The 16,857-nt window shown below is 34.6% G+C and overlaps 1 protein-coding gene across 1 annotated transcript in view; it reads left to right on the top strand.

Moving 5' to 3' along the window:
- LOC126970889 (malignant T-cell-amplified sequence 1 homolog) overlaps positions 1-16,857 on the top strand; it is a 39,770-nt gene that overhangs the window by 13,247 nt on the left and 9,666 nt on the right. Inside the window, exon 2 of the mRNA XM_050817040.1 lies at positions 16,435-16,587. Within this exon, the coding sequence (XP_050672997.1) occupies positions 16,435-16,587 (153 nt within the window). The remainder of the gene's footprint in view (positions 1-16,434; positions 16,588-16,857) is intronic.

The raw sequence follows: 16,857 nt of genomic DNA, 5'->3' as shown, positions 1-16,857 counted from the left end.
CGCGAGCGAGACAATCATAAGTGCGATAAGGACAATTGCAGCTCGGATAAGAAAATATAATGAGCAAAAATCTAAAAAATTTGGGATTAACTCAAGGAGGAAATTCCTCCTCCAAGAATTAACCGATTGTAACGAAACTTTGAAAACTGAATGGTAAGGAAATATTATGTATCAGACTGTTTTGATTTATTCGATTTTTGCTGTCGGATTTGTAAACAAAGCCTCTGTTTGTGGACTGTATGGTTAGGTCGTTTTTAGCACTTTCGAGTACTTACACTCTAGCACTTAAAACAAAATAAAAAAGCAAAACAGACACCGATTATGGTGATAGTGATCTTACACTAAAAGAACTTTGTTCTAGGGCTAAAATCCAAGGAGAAAAGAGAACGTTTGTATGGAAAAATTGCTACAAATTTTTCCCCTTAAAGTTGTAAATGGCTGGGGTGATCTTCAGTCTCCTTGATCCTCAAAATAATGTAACTGGCACGTAACTTTTGTCATAAAATAAAGTAAGTGCATCTCTGGCAAGTCTTTTACCATGAACTACATTCGACAGACGCACCCTGTTGTATTTTAGTGCTCCCGGCGCGTATCTGAATCTTATTTGTAGAAGGGGTTAGTGATTTAAACGCACATAATAAAACTATTTTAAATTTTCCACTTAGAATCACTGATAATTATAGTGACAGGCATAGTGTCCCCTTCAATTCACAATAAGTAATGCCTTCTCGAACTTAGCGCTCTGGCTTATACCGATAGGACACGACCGTCTACCGTGATGATTCTACCAACTGTCAGTTGGCAGTAGTGCCAACTAACTTACACGAATAAAATTACATTACAAACACAGTAAGAAGTTAAATAAATGTTATTATTAATTGGGATGTCTTATGGCAGTTCATGACATTGGTAGCGCTCATTAACTCATCAAGTAATCAATATTTTGATATTACTGACATATTATTATTGAATAGATTTTTGGGTGTTGGAATTTCGCTTGAAGCATGTTTGAGTAATTTACCTTATTTACCTATCGATCGTTGGGCTGAAGGAAAAGGTATTTGTAACGAAACAGAATCCAGACACAAACAAGGAAATATCTTGCGTGACGTGGGAGGCGACATTCCACGGTTGTCGTCATATTATTGCTAAAGACGTACTCGACTTCTAAGAGATTGCTATTCTGGTATATGAAGCTATTTTATGTCCGGCATTAGCTTCACTCGAAGCTAGGTAATATTCATTGCGGCCAACCTCTAATATATGTATATACAAACGCCACGGACTGGTAAAAAAAGAAGGACTCCGTGCCATGATATTAGCAAGTGAAGCACCTTTATGCTAGTGTGTGTGTGGTTACGGTTGATACTAGTTACACAATTTTTTCTCCCTTATATAATCATATATCCACAAATACTTTTATATTACTGTTCTTACACTTTTTCACAACCCATGACGGCATTTTTAAAATATTTTATTGCGACGCAAACTGATCTGTCACAGACGATGGCAAATCTCATAATCGCGGCCGATCGGCTTGTATTAGTGTAAGTGTATGTGTGGGGCTATGTATTTACACGTTTACCGGCTTGTTTTGGTGCCTCACTGTTATGTAAGGTGACACGGAGTCCTTATTTTTTTTCTCGTCTGTGACAAACGCTCTTCTTTATTATGTCGTTTTATATTATAACTTGCTTTTACCCCCAACTTCGTCCGCGTGCAATAGTTAGGGCAGTTTTTTTTTATATACTGGCTTTGCAAATAAAAATAATATACATACAAACTGCTGTGGTTAGTACATTTTTATAAGCTACTAACTATTGAACTTTCATCCCCATACAGATCTAAATTTGAAATCGCTAAAACAATTATTTGTTTATTTCGTATCAAGTGCCTAAATACAAAGTTTCATGGTGTTATCTTCGATAATAGCGAACTTTCAAACAAACATCCACCCTTATTTCAACCCCGCCAAAACTTTTATTCGCGATAAAAGTTAGCCTTTGTCCTTTCCCAAGCTCTTGTTAAAAAGGCATAAAAGGCATTTTTTTTTCTCAGAATTGATTCCTAAAGAATTCTTTTTGATGTCATTTCTAATATACTAGATACTACTACCGCTTCGGAAACAAATGGCGCTCTGAGAGAGGAGAAGCGGCGCAAGAAACTCTCCCAGCATAAATTTTTTGCGCTCTTTTCAATAAAAATATACAATATTGTACAGTAATTTCTATCGCTATAGAATAACCATAATCTAGTCCCACGCTCACAGATCACTTAGATATTCAGCTGTGGAGGAATAGGATTTACGTCAGAGCCATTTTTTTATAAAACATTTAAATTTATTTATAGATAATGCCTGAACAGTGGCTGGGACTTTATTATAAAAGTGTATACATTTATCCTTAAAGCTAGTATGTATCTTATAGCTTAGGCGTGAAAGCGTAACAAACAGACTTACATTCACATTTATAATATTAGTAGGGATTTGAAGGCTTATTCTGAAACATGTTTTTACTAAAACAAGTGTTTTGAAATGTCCGTACATTATATTTTGTTTTTACGAGTGACTGCCGGAAGTTACCGAACGCCAACTGAGCATTCAGGCATTGTTTTATAATTGCTCTTAATACTTGTACTTTTACATATAATAATAATAATAATAACATTGACTCACTTTTTACACAAATTATCTTGCCCCAAGTTAAGCATATATAGCCTGTGTTATGGGTTACAAGACAATGATATATTTAATACAATATACTTACTTAAACATACATAAATACATTTATACATCCATGACTCGGAAACAAACATCCATATTCTTATACATATGCTTACCTGCTCCTTTTGCACAGGATGCCGGCAAAATTATGGGTACCACAACGGCGCCATTTCTACCGTGTAGCAGTAATATCGAAGCATTATTGTGTTTCGGTCTGAAGGGCGCCGTAACTAGTGAAATTACTGGCCAAATGAGACTTAACATCTTATGTCTCTCTGTATTCGGGAATAATGTAGTTTAAAGCCATCGGAAATGTGAAATCAAAGTTAATGAGTTAAAAATGAAATGAAAAAGTATTTCTGAATGATTTCTATGTAAAAATATCGTATTTGTGTAAATAGCTTTTACATCACCGCTTTAGAATTGCTAATTTTTATAAGTATTAAAATGGATATGGTATGTTTTCTTTAAGAGATAGACATATGCCATTGCGGACTTTTCTGTAGACCTATATTAGATACAGAATTCCACCGTACATTATTTTGTTATAAGTATCTCAAAGGGTTTAGAGAGCGTATTCGTTGAAAGCTCCCAGACGGCTTATTTTTTCCCGACACCTCCAACAACTATCGTAAATGAATAGAAATATGTATATAAAAACTTAACAAATTATATACAAAAACCTTTCTGAAGAACCACGTTATCCATTGGTGGCATCAGCATGAACATCGGTGCAGTAGTTTTTGAATTTATCGCGAACAGGCACAAAGACAGACGCGACGGAGGAGCTTTGTTTTATAATAATACTAGCTGACCCAGCAAACGTCGTATTGCCATATTATAACCTATTTAAAAAAATCAATTATTAAAATTTTGATGCAACCGATTCTCAGACCTACCAAATATATCGTACTACAATTATTGTATTCGATTGCCATCTTGCAACCCTATATCGGTTTGGTGGAGAGAACAGAATAATATAAAAATCGTGATACAAAAATAGTTGTAGATCGTAGAAGAACGAAAATTTAATTTTTTTATGTATTTTTCAATGCTGAATCATAATAAAATGAAAATAAAAAAAAAATTGTCAAAAAATAAAAATAAAAAATTTGGGGTGGACTACCCTTAACATTTAGGGGGATGAAAAATAGATAGTAGCCGATTCTCAGACCTACTGAATATGCATATAAAATTTGGTAAAAATCAGTAAAGCCGTTTCGGAGGACTTGGAACATTGTGACACGAGGATTTTATATATATTAGATGTAGTGATATGTAATATCTATAGAGTACAATAATTATACTCGATTTAAGAGTACGGTTGCCAACATATAGATATACTGTATATATATTATATATGTATACTGTTGTTGTCTTCGAATCGAATTCGACTCACGGTTGCGTACGCATATTCCAATGACCTTCCAGACTTCCTTATGTCTGCCAACTATGAACATTTAGCGAAATTGTAACAAGGCCACTTGAATGTTGCTAACTTTATAATAGTTTCTCGTCTCTGTTTCTGGATACTCGAAGGGATATTATGTCTTTTTTTTACAAATTATCTTGCTCCATACTAGGCATAGCCTATGGGTGCCAAGGCGATATATTTTGCGCAACTCGACATGGCCCACCGGTGGGAAATGCACAGTGAACATATTAAACATACATAAATACTAGAAATCCAGCCTATAACGCGGTACAGTGGTTGCGCGTTATAGGAAAAAGCGGGTTTTCTGCATATAACGCGTTTATACGATCTCGTAATTCGTTATAATAATAATAATTAATCACAATTCGCAACATGTATTTCAAATTGTTGGTAGTTTTACTATTTTATGGAGGTTTCTAATATACAAATTTAATAAAATAATTTTGTAATAACACAATAATTGACACACGTGCAAAGGTACGCGAGGCTAATTATGAACTGTACAAATTATTATAAACTTCACAGTATAGAAATATGTATGTGAGAAATACCCGCGTTATATGGATGACTGCCCGTTTTATACGGATGATTGTAATCGCGTAATATACAAACGGGGTGTTAGGGTACCGCGTTATAGGTGTGATTCTGTACTTGTAAACATCAATGACTTTTTTGTTTTGTTCGTTTTGACATGTTTTGGCAGTAAAATAGTATTAATTATCTTATATCTTTAAACGAGCAATTCTTGTATATATATATATATATAATCTGAATCTCGGAAACGGCTCCAACGATTTTCATAAAATTAAGTATGCAGGGGATTTCGGGGGTGATAAATCGATCTAGCTAGATTTCAATTTAAAAAAAAAATGGTTTTATCCATGTTTGAATGAGAAACAGCTACAATAACATTAGAATACAAAGGTAAATTTCGCCACTATATACAAGACTATTATAGCTCAGATGGGACATTGAGTGATCCGGAAAGTAGAAGACCCCGGTTCGAATCAAGATGTCCTACTTATTAGTTATTTTTTTGTTCAAGTTTTGTACATTCTTAAAAATCCGAGCAAGGCTCGGTCGTCCGGATATTATATATTAAGTATGTAATATAAAACTCATGCATATTTAGCTATTGATAAGATATTTTAAATTATGTTAGCGGCCTGTGTGTCATAATATCAAATAATCCGCAATAGCCAGACAACTGAAAGTTTAATTTATATTGTCTACTAGTTGACCCGACAGACGTTGTTCTGTATATAATAAACTAGCTGACCCGGCAAAGGTTGTTTTGCCGTATAAAGTATAATTCACGCGATAGTTTTATAAGTCATAAAATATTGCCTATATTATAGCCTGTACAACATTTTGTTCTATTGTCAATAGTTTTTGCAGCGCACGCAAAACTAGGTTTTCGATTTTACACCTTGTGTTACAAAATAGCATTTTTATTACGGATCCCTAATTTTGAAAAAAAAATTAGTTAAATTAATTAATTAGTAGTTAGTAGTACCAGAGATTAGCGCGTTCAAACAAACAAACAAACAAACACTGCAGCTTTATAATATATCATAACATCAAAAATTACTTCGTAAAATATGCACCCTGCTGTCGTAATGAAATTGTTTCACAGCAGAACTGTCAAACCGTGCGTCAATAAATTCTCTAATAGAAATTATGTATGGACACATCAAAGGACAAAAAAATTTGTTGTTTTTATTTAATTTAGCAGCATTTTCCTATTTGTTCACCTTTTAAACCTTCCCTGGACTTCCGCAAATAATTCAAGGCTAAAACTAGCCAAATCGGTCCAGCCGTTATATATATACTATTATACATTTTCAATACAGTGATTCAACACAGCCGTTATAATTAGAGCTTCGCTACTTAACTACGTTATAATTTCGTTACGTAGACTTTGGACTTCATAATCAAATATAAGATAATGAGGTGTGCGTAGGAATACATGTGTCCGTTCTCTATTCTAAACATTACGAATTAATTGTTTTTTGAAAATTTTATTACGTTAGATTTTACTGTACCAAATGAATTCCTCGGACGTTAGATAGAGATTTTCGTTCAGCAATTCCACTAGCTACGGCGCCTTTTGAAACGAAATACAATAACGCTTGCACATGACTGCTTCACCACAGAATAAGACGCCACTGGTGTTAAAACTGATGATCATTTACCTATCATCAGCTGAAGTACAGGTTCGCTTATAAATAAAATGTGAAATATATATATACTAGTGGACCCAACAGACGTTGTCCTGTACACACGTCTTAAATTTGAAAAATCGGTCCAGCCGTTAGGAGGAGTTCACTAACGTACACATTAACAAGATAATTATACTATATGGACGGAATTGAGAATCTAAACCAATCTCAAATTCACTGAAATAAAAAAAAAACATCAAAATCGGTCCAGCCGTTTAGGAGGTAGTTTAATTGTGAATCTAAACCATTCTCGAACCCACCTGAAGACACACCAATCTCAAATTCACTGGAACACACAAAAATATCATCAAAATCGGTCCAGCCGTCTAGAAGGAGTTCAGTGACATACACATGCACACAAGAAAAATATATATTTAAAGATGTCGCAGGTATTGTCAAAGCCGTGGTATTATAATAAAACGGTAGATTGTCAATCCACTTAATTTCTTACAATTTAACGGCCTGATTTTAGTGACATTGTAATGTCACGGGTACGGCATAGTGATAATGTAAGACAATGATATTTTGACAATTTTACTGGTCTGTAGTTTATGAGGCCTTCTCCAGTTGGCCTGTTTCTTTTATTTATTGTATCTAGTCATTATTTTTTAGTTATACATTTTTATAATCAACTAATTGTTATCTGAGCGAATCGGCATTTGTTCACTAGTAGGTCCCAAAACAAATTAACGCTGTTATTTACTACGCACGAGCTGACCTTTTGCAAAAGGTGTATGAAAAAAAGTATATTATTCAGAACGGTCGACGTCTCACACTGCTAACTTCAATTGTAATATACCTAGATTTATTATAATAGCACTATCGTGTACTTACCCGTGGCATTACAATGTCACTAGTGAAATTGTAATTTCACGGATTCGACAATATACCTACGACGTATATATATTAATACGTAAAGCGAAAACTTTGCAACCCCTTTTGAACAAGTGCATAAAGCTTTTCTTACATAAAATGCCTTATAAATACATTAAATTAATTAAAATAAATATTACACACACATTATAGAGGTATAATCTTTGACAAATAAATTCTAACAATGTTCAATCGTAAAAATTAAACAAATTATGGTCGGATTTCGACATCTGGGCGACTACTAGTAATTATAAATAGCTTGCTGCAACTGTTCACTTCCGTGTTGTAATTTGAAAGTTGTTGTTAAGTGCAAATTCCTTTAAAAAGTCAAAGTCAAGTCATTCAAGTAGGTTCATAAAAACAGTTTTTAATCGATCACACTTGTACACTACCAATATAATTTGTGTTATAAATACAAATAATGACCTAACTCGGCCACTTATCAAAGCAACAATTGGGTGCGGTAAAGGAGAGCGACACCGAATTGTACCGATTCTTTCCAAACCAAATCGGTACTTGTATTAAGGCGTCTCATCTGAACGAATAGTTGCACGCGATTTGTGTACCATTGATTTTGCTACTTAATAAGCTAAATTTTTGTCAAATTTGTGTACTACCTGTCATCACCACCCGGAAGACGTCCACTGCTGGACAAAGACTTCCTAAAAGATCTCCACGACTATCAGTTCTGCGCTGCCCAAATCCAACGTATTCTGGCGATCTTGACCAGATCGTCGGTCCATCTTATGAGGACCCACCAACAAAGCGTCTTCCGGTACGTGGTCGCCATTCGAGGACTTTACTGCGTTACCGGCCATCTGTCCGTCGAACTATGTGCCCTGCCCACTGCCATTTCAGTTTTGCAATCAATTGAGTTATGTCGATGACTTTGGTTCTCCTACGGATCTCCTGATTTCTGATTCAATCTCGCAGGGAACATATTTATTAAAGTTTATATTTTATTATTAGATCAAGAATTGTAACTTAAAATAAAAAATATTTTATAATCATGAAAAGAGTAATAAATAACCTTTCCTTACTTTATCATATTAATAAACATTAAATATAAGTAATAATCTAAGCTTTTCTCAAGTTAAACTATTTCAATGTTAAATAGTTCAACTTAGATTAGTTAAGTTATCACTTCTGTCGGGTGTCCCGAGACGCAGACCTTTTTTTTACTTTTTAGTAATCTTGTTTAGTTTATTATGTGATAACCTACTTTTAAGCAAGATAACAAAGTATGATTCAGATTACAGATAAGTGATAAACCAAAAACAACGTTTTCTTTTATTAAAGTTCATATTTACAAGGTCGAGTATTTATTCGTAGATATCTACCAAAGAGAATATAAGCACTACGTTCTGATATCTATCAGGTGAATGGCGAAGCAAGGTTTGTTTTAAATTTAACGTCTTTGAAGTAGCATTTGTTTATAAATTTTATTTTATAGCTTTTGTCTGATGAAAGATATTTTGTAATTCCACTTCTTTGTTATTCAGTTCATTAATTAAATAAATAGCGAACTCTTTAACTGTCTTTATAGTTATTCAAATTCAAATATTTTTATTCAAAATAGGATGTGACATCACTTATTGAAAGTCAAAAACTACCACCCATTCCAAAACGAATGCCTCAGATCTGAGAGGAATGGGCGCAACAAACTCAGCGGGCTTTTTTTTCATCGAAAAAATATGTTTACAAAGTAGTATTGTACAATTGAACTTATTATTTAATAGCCTGAGGGCGGTCGCTCCTTTCCTAATCTGTGGTATCATTAAGAAAATCATTTTTGTTATAGTAACGTCTTTTAACTATTCTTTTGAATAACGTAATACTTTTGTTTTGAATATTTATAAAAGGTGGTCTTAAATCATGGGGGTTTGATTGGTTAATTATTACCATTAAGTTCCAATGGCGAAAAAATTTATGATCTATTGATATTTGCTGACACCCATAAGAAATTGAAAGGAATCCACAGACTATGTACCTACTTACTTAGTATTTGTACCAGTGGGATGAATCAGATTTTGGGTACCACAACAACCTATTTCTGAAGGGCGCCGTATAGCTAGTGAAATTACTGGGGAAATTAGACTTAACATGTTTAGGTCAAGGTGACGAGCGCAATTGTAGTGCCTTTCAAAATTTTTTGGGTTTTTCAAGAATCCTGAGTATCGGTTACCATCAGCTGAACGTCCTGCTCGTCTCGTCCCTTATTTCCATTAAAAAAAAACATGAAAGCACGCTCGCAAGCATCACTTGTGGCATCACGTTGAAGAGAATGCAGTTTGCAATGTTGGTATAAAAGCACATTAAATTTCACACATACTGCGATAGCATGTTTTGAAATCACGCTATAATAATAATTTCTCGCAGTTTCACGCGATCTAAGCATGACTGGTAGAGAGTTTATGCAAATGCATATTGTGTCTAGAATTCATTCTAAAGCTGCGTCCACTTATGACGAAAGAACGTTATGGAACGAAAGAGAAAGGGTACGTGTGCCGAGGTAAGTGAAAGGCAAGAGAGCAAGGCTTACAACCGGCTTAAATTTAACGGTTATTAATGCTTAAAGCTAAAAATTTAGCTTTGTTAACCCTAATAAACCGGTTGATTACGTGATTGTAAAACAAGATAAGCGTACCTACCAAATGGTAATTGGTATACCCTACGTTCACCTGATGTGGTTTCTTTTTGCCATTCCGCTATCAGACATCAAATAATATATCCATAAGATGAAGATAGGACGTCATTGAGTTTATCCAACAAAAACTTTTTAATGAACTTCAAAATTTGTGGTTAAAGGTATATTATGGGTCGACTTTTTTCCGGTTTCCAAATATTTCACGGGAGAACTATTTGTTCGCCGTTGTTCGTTGTGTGTGGACAAAGCCTAATGGCTTACGTTTTGTAAGCGACTGTGCCGCCAGTATCAATAAATTTCTTGTATGTCGCGTCTGTGGAATATGGATAAGAATGTTCTGTATTATGATATTGCAGGATTGGCGAATAGGCTTAGTTCTGCAGCTTATGCGGTGAAGAAAATTAGACGGTTAACTGACATAGATACGGCGAGATTAGTATATTTTAGTTATTTTCATAGTATTATGTCCTATGGTATATTGTTATGGGGCAGTGCGGCCGATATTAATACCATCTCTGTGCTGCAGAAGAGGGCTATTCGCGCGATTTATAACCTAGGTCCAAAAGAATCATTAAGAGAAAAATTTAAAGAAATAAACATTTTGACTGTTGCTTCTCAATACATTTTTGATAATGTTCTGTATGTTCATAAGCACATTGTGGAATTTTCTAGAAACTGTGACATTCATAATGTTAACACGAGGAACAAACATAAACTTGTTATGCCTACTACTCGATTGGGTCGACTTAGTAAGTCTTTTGTTGGGCGATGTATATGCTTCTACAATATGATCCCAGAAAATGCTGAGTTTCTTGCGCCCATTCTTCTCAGGTCTGAGACAGTCTCTTTTGAATGGGTGGTAGTTTTTGACGTTCAATAAGTGATTTTAAATCCTATTTTGAATAAAAAAAATTGAATTTGATAGCCTGATTATGCATGACCAAATTTGTTTTTTTTTTTTATGAAAGTAAGGGACGAGACCAGCAGGACGTTCAGCTGATGGTAATTGATACGCCTTGCCGATTACAATGCAGAGCCGCTCAGGTTTCTTGGAAAACCAAAACTTCTGAGCGGCACTACAATTGCGCTCGTCACCTAGAGACATAAGATGTTAAGTCTCATTTGCCCAGTAATTTCACTAGCTACGGCGCCTTTCAGACCGAAACAAAGTCGGCATCGTGTGCAATGGAGCCTCCCACTGTTAATTTTTTTCCTCCCATTGATTTGTCAATTTATGCGCTAGTTATGCTATAGTGGTTGCATATACTAAGGAGTTAATGCTAAGCGTGGCTGACTGTGTACGACTTGTCAATAGAATTCGGATTCGCTTTGTTTATTTATACGTTACTAAGTATATTAAGTATACCAGTGGGAGGCTCCTTTGCACCGGATGCCGGCTAGATTATGGGTACCACAACTTCGCCTATTTCTGCAGTGAAGCAATAATGTGTAAGCATTACTGTTTTTCGGGCAAATGATACTCAACATTTTGTCTCAAGGTGACGAGCGCAATTGTAATGCCGCTTAGAATTTTTGGGTTTTCAAGAACCCTGAGCGGCACTGCATTGTAATCATCAGCTGAACGCCATGCTCGTCTCATGCCTTATTTTCATTAAAAAAAAATAATTTGTGTAATAGTGTAACAATTATTATACTATGTTAGTTCGAACAGTTTGAGATGGGTTGTAACAAGTATTCTCATAGTATAGTCAGGTGGTGTTATTGGCAAATGGCTGGTTCAGGATGGACTAATTGGATCGTGTGAAATACAAACACGTGACAGCTGCCAGCCCGGTCGCTCACGTGGCACATTGCTAGTCGAACGGCATTGAATATATTATATTATTATTATCATCAGCACACGTCATGCCTTACGATAGGGCTGCTACGCGCATATTTATTTATGTACTAATAATAATGCTTAAGTTTTAGGAGTAAAGTTTCATGGTGGACACAGTCAAATGCGTTGGACAAATCACAAAAAATTCCCAATGCATCCGTGACTCTTCCCAGGCGTTTTTAAATATTTTACTTAAAACAGGTAGCACTAAAATAGGCCTGAAATTAGCATGTCCCAGGCATGATTAATTGGGTTTAGGCCTTGGCTCCGCGCTGACCAAACCTCTACCATAGCCTCTACTGTCCGAATGACGGAGATTTTCGTGTCGATCGTGTGAAGTTTTCTGCACCAATGAAGCCAATGAAGGAGTGTGTCGTGTTCTTCAAGAAGTTCTTCAATGAACCTGATTGCAGTCAGGCGTCCATTTCCGACAACCAAGCCTGTGTGTGCTTCTAAACAAACACTTGCCCAAACCATTACGGTCCACTTATCATTTATTTATTTCACACACATAGCAACTATCGTTACAGGTATTACCTAATGCGACAGTTACAAACAGACAAGAATAACAAACACAGCAAACAACAATCAAATCAAACTAAAACTAATCATACAATCAAACTACATTACATTACAAATAATATATAACACCAGAAATAGAAAAAACTTAAACATACTACTATTTACTATAACATACTACATATACGATACCCTTGTGAGTTCACTCTACGTACACTCAAAAATGTCCACTTTGTTGTGGACCGTAATGGATCCGTGTGGATCATAACCGATCGTCTACCACGTAGTTATGGGTAAGAAGCGTTCTACTTGTCTCTGGTGGTCTTAGTGCACTTCCGCTCTCATGCGTGAACAAAACTTACTCCACTGGTCTACCGTCCAGCTGGCATATTCTTGTGTGTAGTCCGTTTGTTGTGGGCAGCCCTTACCGGTCTGAGTGCAAATAAATGACGGATTCTTCTTCTAATTGCACCACCCTCGCTGACGAGACCACTCCGCACAACGATTGAAGGCGCGTTTGTTTTGAACGGAGTAAGAAAACGGTTTCTCAAATCGGTTTGGAAAAGACCGATCGTCTCGAAGGGTACTTGGTACATCATTTTATTGTTTCTACCACTAGAACTGCTACAATTTGAGTTGCTCTGAGTAGCACGCGGTCAAATGGTTAATGTATTTATCAGACCAGACAGTTATACTCTTATAAGTTCATATATATGATATTATATATTATTATCGGCTATTAAATACATTATATATTAATTAATAAAATATTATAATATTTTTAGATTTTAGTTTGTAAATTGTTAAAATTACTGTCCTATAAGCGTAGTAAAAATTATGAATGCTGTGGTAGCTTATAAGTGAATTAACTCTTATGCATATTATTATTATATTTTAAGTTTAAGCATGTAAAGAGTGTAATTTGTTAGTTGCGCAAATATATAAATAAATAAATAAAATTAGTTATCATTTTCTTACTACGAATCACTCAAAACAATATAACGACTGTAAAAATCATAGAGAAGTGGTTAAAGTCTCTCGACTATGAGGCAACGGAGATTTTACTCAAACAACTTAAATAATGTACAGAATATTATTATTTATCCAATATTTACATAGATCAGACAGAAAATATTCCACACGCACTTAACATATACACACATGCACACAACACTCACAAAAACACACAATATCGCCCGCACACACACACTCACACATAGGTACATACATTTATCATTTATGTTTATAATAATAAAAAAATGACATACATGTCCTTTAAAAATTAAAAATTGTAATTGTAAATCTATGTCGCTGTAATTGTTAAGGTGTTCAAACATAACTTTCTAAATATTTAAATTGTTAATTTTTATTCATTTCATAACCTTTTTATATTCATTTCATAACTTTATTATTATTTCACCACCACGTCAATAAAACTTTTGTTAAAAATAACACATTGCTGAAATGGAAGAGCGGAGACACCTCGTACAGGTATTATTTGCCTAAAAGGTGACTCCGGCCACTAGCTGCTGTGAACCTATGTTTTTAAGGGAAATAAATTATTATTATTATTATAATCACTAAACTATTTAAAATATTACAATTGAAAGAAATATATTTCATATAATATAGGTGTTTCTGTTCTTTCGACAGCCCTACAAAATTATATTCTACTGTAACATTTTATCAATAACAATTTCTTATCATATTGTATTCGTTGTGTGTCATTTCTTCAAACACGTTTTAGAAATATCGTTAAACGGCGTTATATATATTTATTATCAATAGTAGTTGGTTTATGTTTATATTTTGTCGTGAACATAGGTACCTACTGTATGTTTGCACGCGTGTTTCCCAGAGTGGTACAGATCTTGTGGACATCAATATAATATAATCATAATTGGGGATTTTGACTGGTGAGCCTAAATCTGGGGCACAACCAACCAACTCATTAAATATACAATGGGTTTCAGATGTCTTGAAACTTTGATGAGACGTCTTAGCGTCATATAGCTTGGATTTTACTGTAACTACCAGATTTTCCTCGTATTTCTGTCTCCTCTCCTCGTATCTCCTCTAAACCACTTAAATAAATAAAAAATGTAATAATTTTGGGGAATAAAAAAAAGATAACGACCAATTCTCAGACCTACCAAATATACCTATAAAATTTCATAAAGTCGATCAAGGCGTTTCGGAGGAGTATGGCAACTAACATTGTGACACGACTAGATAACTAATTCGCGGGCGTTCGACCATATTGCTGTGTATTTATAATTTATATTTTAATTATTGTTTTAATCTTTAAAAATGCTAATACTTCAACTTAATCTATTTGTAGAAAAGCCTGAAGCCCTATATTGAAGTATACGTCAGCTCTCTAATCTTTCTAAATACGCAATCAATACATATTAGATGAAGGTAGTTTATAGATACTTAAGAACTGCCAAGATATTTTTGCCGCTAGGCATTTGTAGTTCTAGAAAAATCTGTGACTCTTCTTTTTTTACTCTCTCAAATATAAGTCTCGATAGGTATTATTGGTCGTCATTGTAAAACTACATCATCTTGCTAAATAAACTGTCGCTTGTTGATTGTTAGGTTACTCGAAGGAGCCTACCGTCTGTGTGTAAGCTGTTTATTACCTACTATAAGGACAACGAGACGGAACAAAGAATGTAAACAAACGGATCGTTACTGAGTTATATTGCCATATATACGGCTGATTCGGACTCTTCCGAAGAATCATATTTGTCTAATACAGACGACTGCGATTAGCATAGGCAATCCATAATAAGTTATGTGTGTTATATATATTATATTATAATTTATTATTTCACTTTGCGGCTAAAACTGCACGTCGCAGACAGTGTACTAATTGTAGAATGATCTAGAAGTTTCAAGAATGATCTAGAATATTCCAGAATGATTTATACAGCTCTAAAATAGACGCCACCGTTCTGAACCATCATTGATGCAGTTTGTATGCCAATTTTCTGATAAATATAGAATATTCTAGAAATTCCTCCAATGATCTAGAAAGCTATTTAATTAATTTATCTCAACTTTCTAATTGACTAACAATATGCTGGATCGTGCTCTAGAGACTTTGAAAAGTTCCTGACACATTTAAAAGTCGAAGTTTTTATAACAATCGCAAATTTTACTTAATTTTCCGGATTGCACTAAGTAACTACTGTTGGTAATTTAGTAGTTTTATTTGTATTATTTAGTAGCTTACTGTAGATAATTTTTGCGACTTTATACCTAAGCCGAAACGTCGAGTACTTCAGTATATTTTTTATAAGAGTTGTATAACGAAATAAATATTAAAAGTACAGTAATCAAAATAACAGAGTGTGATGTTTCTTTTTAAAGGAAGAATCTAAATAACTATACAATTAAAATGACCAATTGAAGCGGGTATTCCAAGCTAGTATTCATCATATAAACATTTATCAGCTTGGTTATAGACAGTCTCTCAAAGAAAAATTTGAAGAAATAAATATTATGACTGTTCATTGTCAGTACATTTATGAAAATTTAATATACGTTCACAAAAATCGTCACCTTTTTGCTCTTAATAGTGATTTGCATTATTATAACACTAAATAAAGGATTGCTTGTAACTAATTCTAGTAGGCTTCATAAGATACATAATAGCTTTAAGGGTACATGTATACACTTCTATAATAAAGTCCCAGACACTGTTCAGGCATTATCTATAAATAAATTTAAATGTTTTATAAAAAAAATGGCTCTGTCGTAAATCCTATTACTCCACTTCTGAATATCTAAATGATCGGACAGCCTGGGACTAGATTGTGATTATTTTATAGCGATAGAAATGACTGTACATTATTGTATATTTTTATTGAAAAGAGCGCAAAAAAAGAATGCTGGGAGAGTTTCTTGCGCCGCTTCTTCTCTCTCAGAGCGCCATTTGTTTCCGAAGCGGTAGTAGTATCTAGTAGTTATTAAAAAGTACATCAAAACAATTCTAAAGGAATCAACTTTGAGAAAATAAATACCTTTTATGCCTTTTAAATGTTTGCACCTAGCGGGATTCGAACTCGGAACCTCTAAATCAGTGCGCACGGTCGCGGTCTATAATGTATAGAGCAAAGTGGTTGGGTGAGTGATATGTTAGAGAAAAGTAAAAATGAACTCTTTCAGATTCGACGAGAAGGAGAGCATCTCAGGGGTGCAGCAGTTAAAGTCCTCGGTGCAGAAGGGCATACGATCCCGGCTGCTGGAGTTGTACCCACACCTGGATAATTACATCGATCAGGTGCTCCCGAAGAAGGATACCTTTAGGATTGTGAAATGGTGAGTTTATGCGTAAAACTTCTTGGGGTTTTTTTATTATAAAGGAGGAAAAACTAACGTTACCTGATGTTAAGTGATCACCGCCACTTCAGAAGAACCAGAAGAGCGTTGTTGGCATTTTAGAAAAGTGTACCTACGCGTTTTTTTGAAGGTACTCATACCGCATTGTCCCAGAAATACCGCACAAAGATGCTCATTCCACAGCTTGTACAACCACACTGTGGAGGAACGCTGCACATCCATATGATAGGGATGATATGTTTAGAGCAA

Source organism: Leptidea sinapis, chromosome 22 (genome assembly GCF_905404315.1).
Source record: "Leptidea sinapis chromosome 22, ilLepSina1.1, whole genome shotgun sequence".
Classification (NCBI taxonomy): Eukaryota; Metazoa; Arthropoda; class Insecta; order Lepidoptera; family Pieridae; genus Leptidea; species Leptidea sinapis.
Note: the sequence above shows the minus strand (reverse complement) of the source record. Positions and strands in the feature narration are given on the sequence as shown.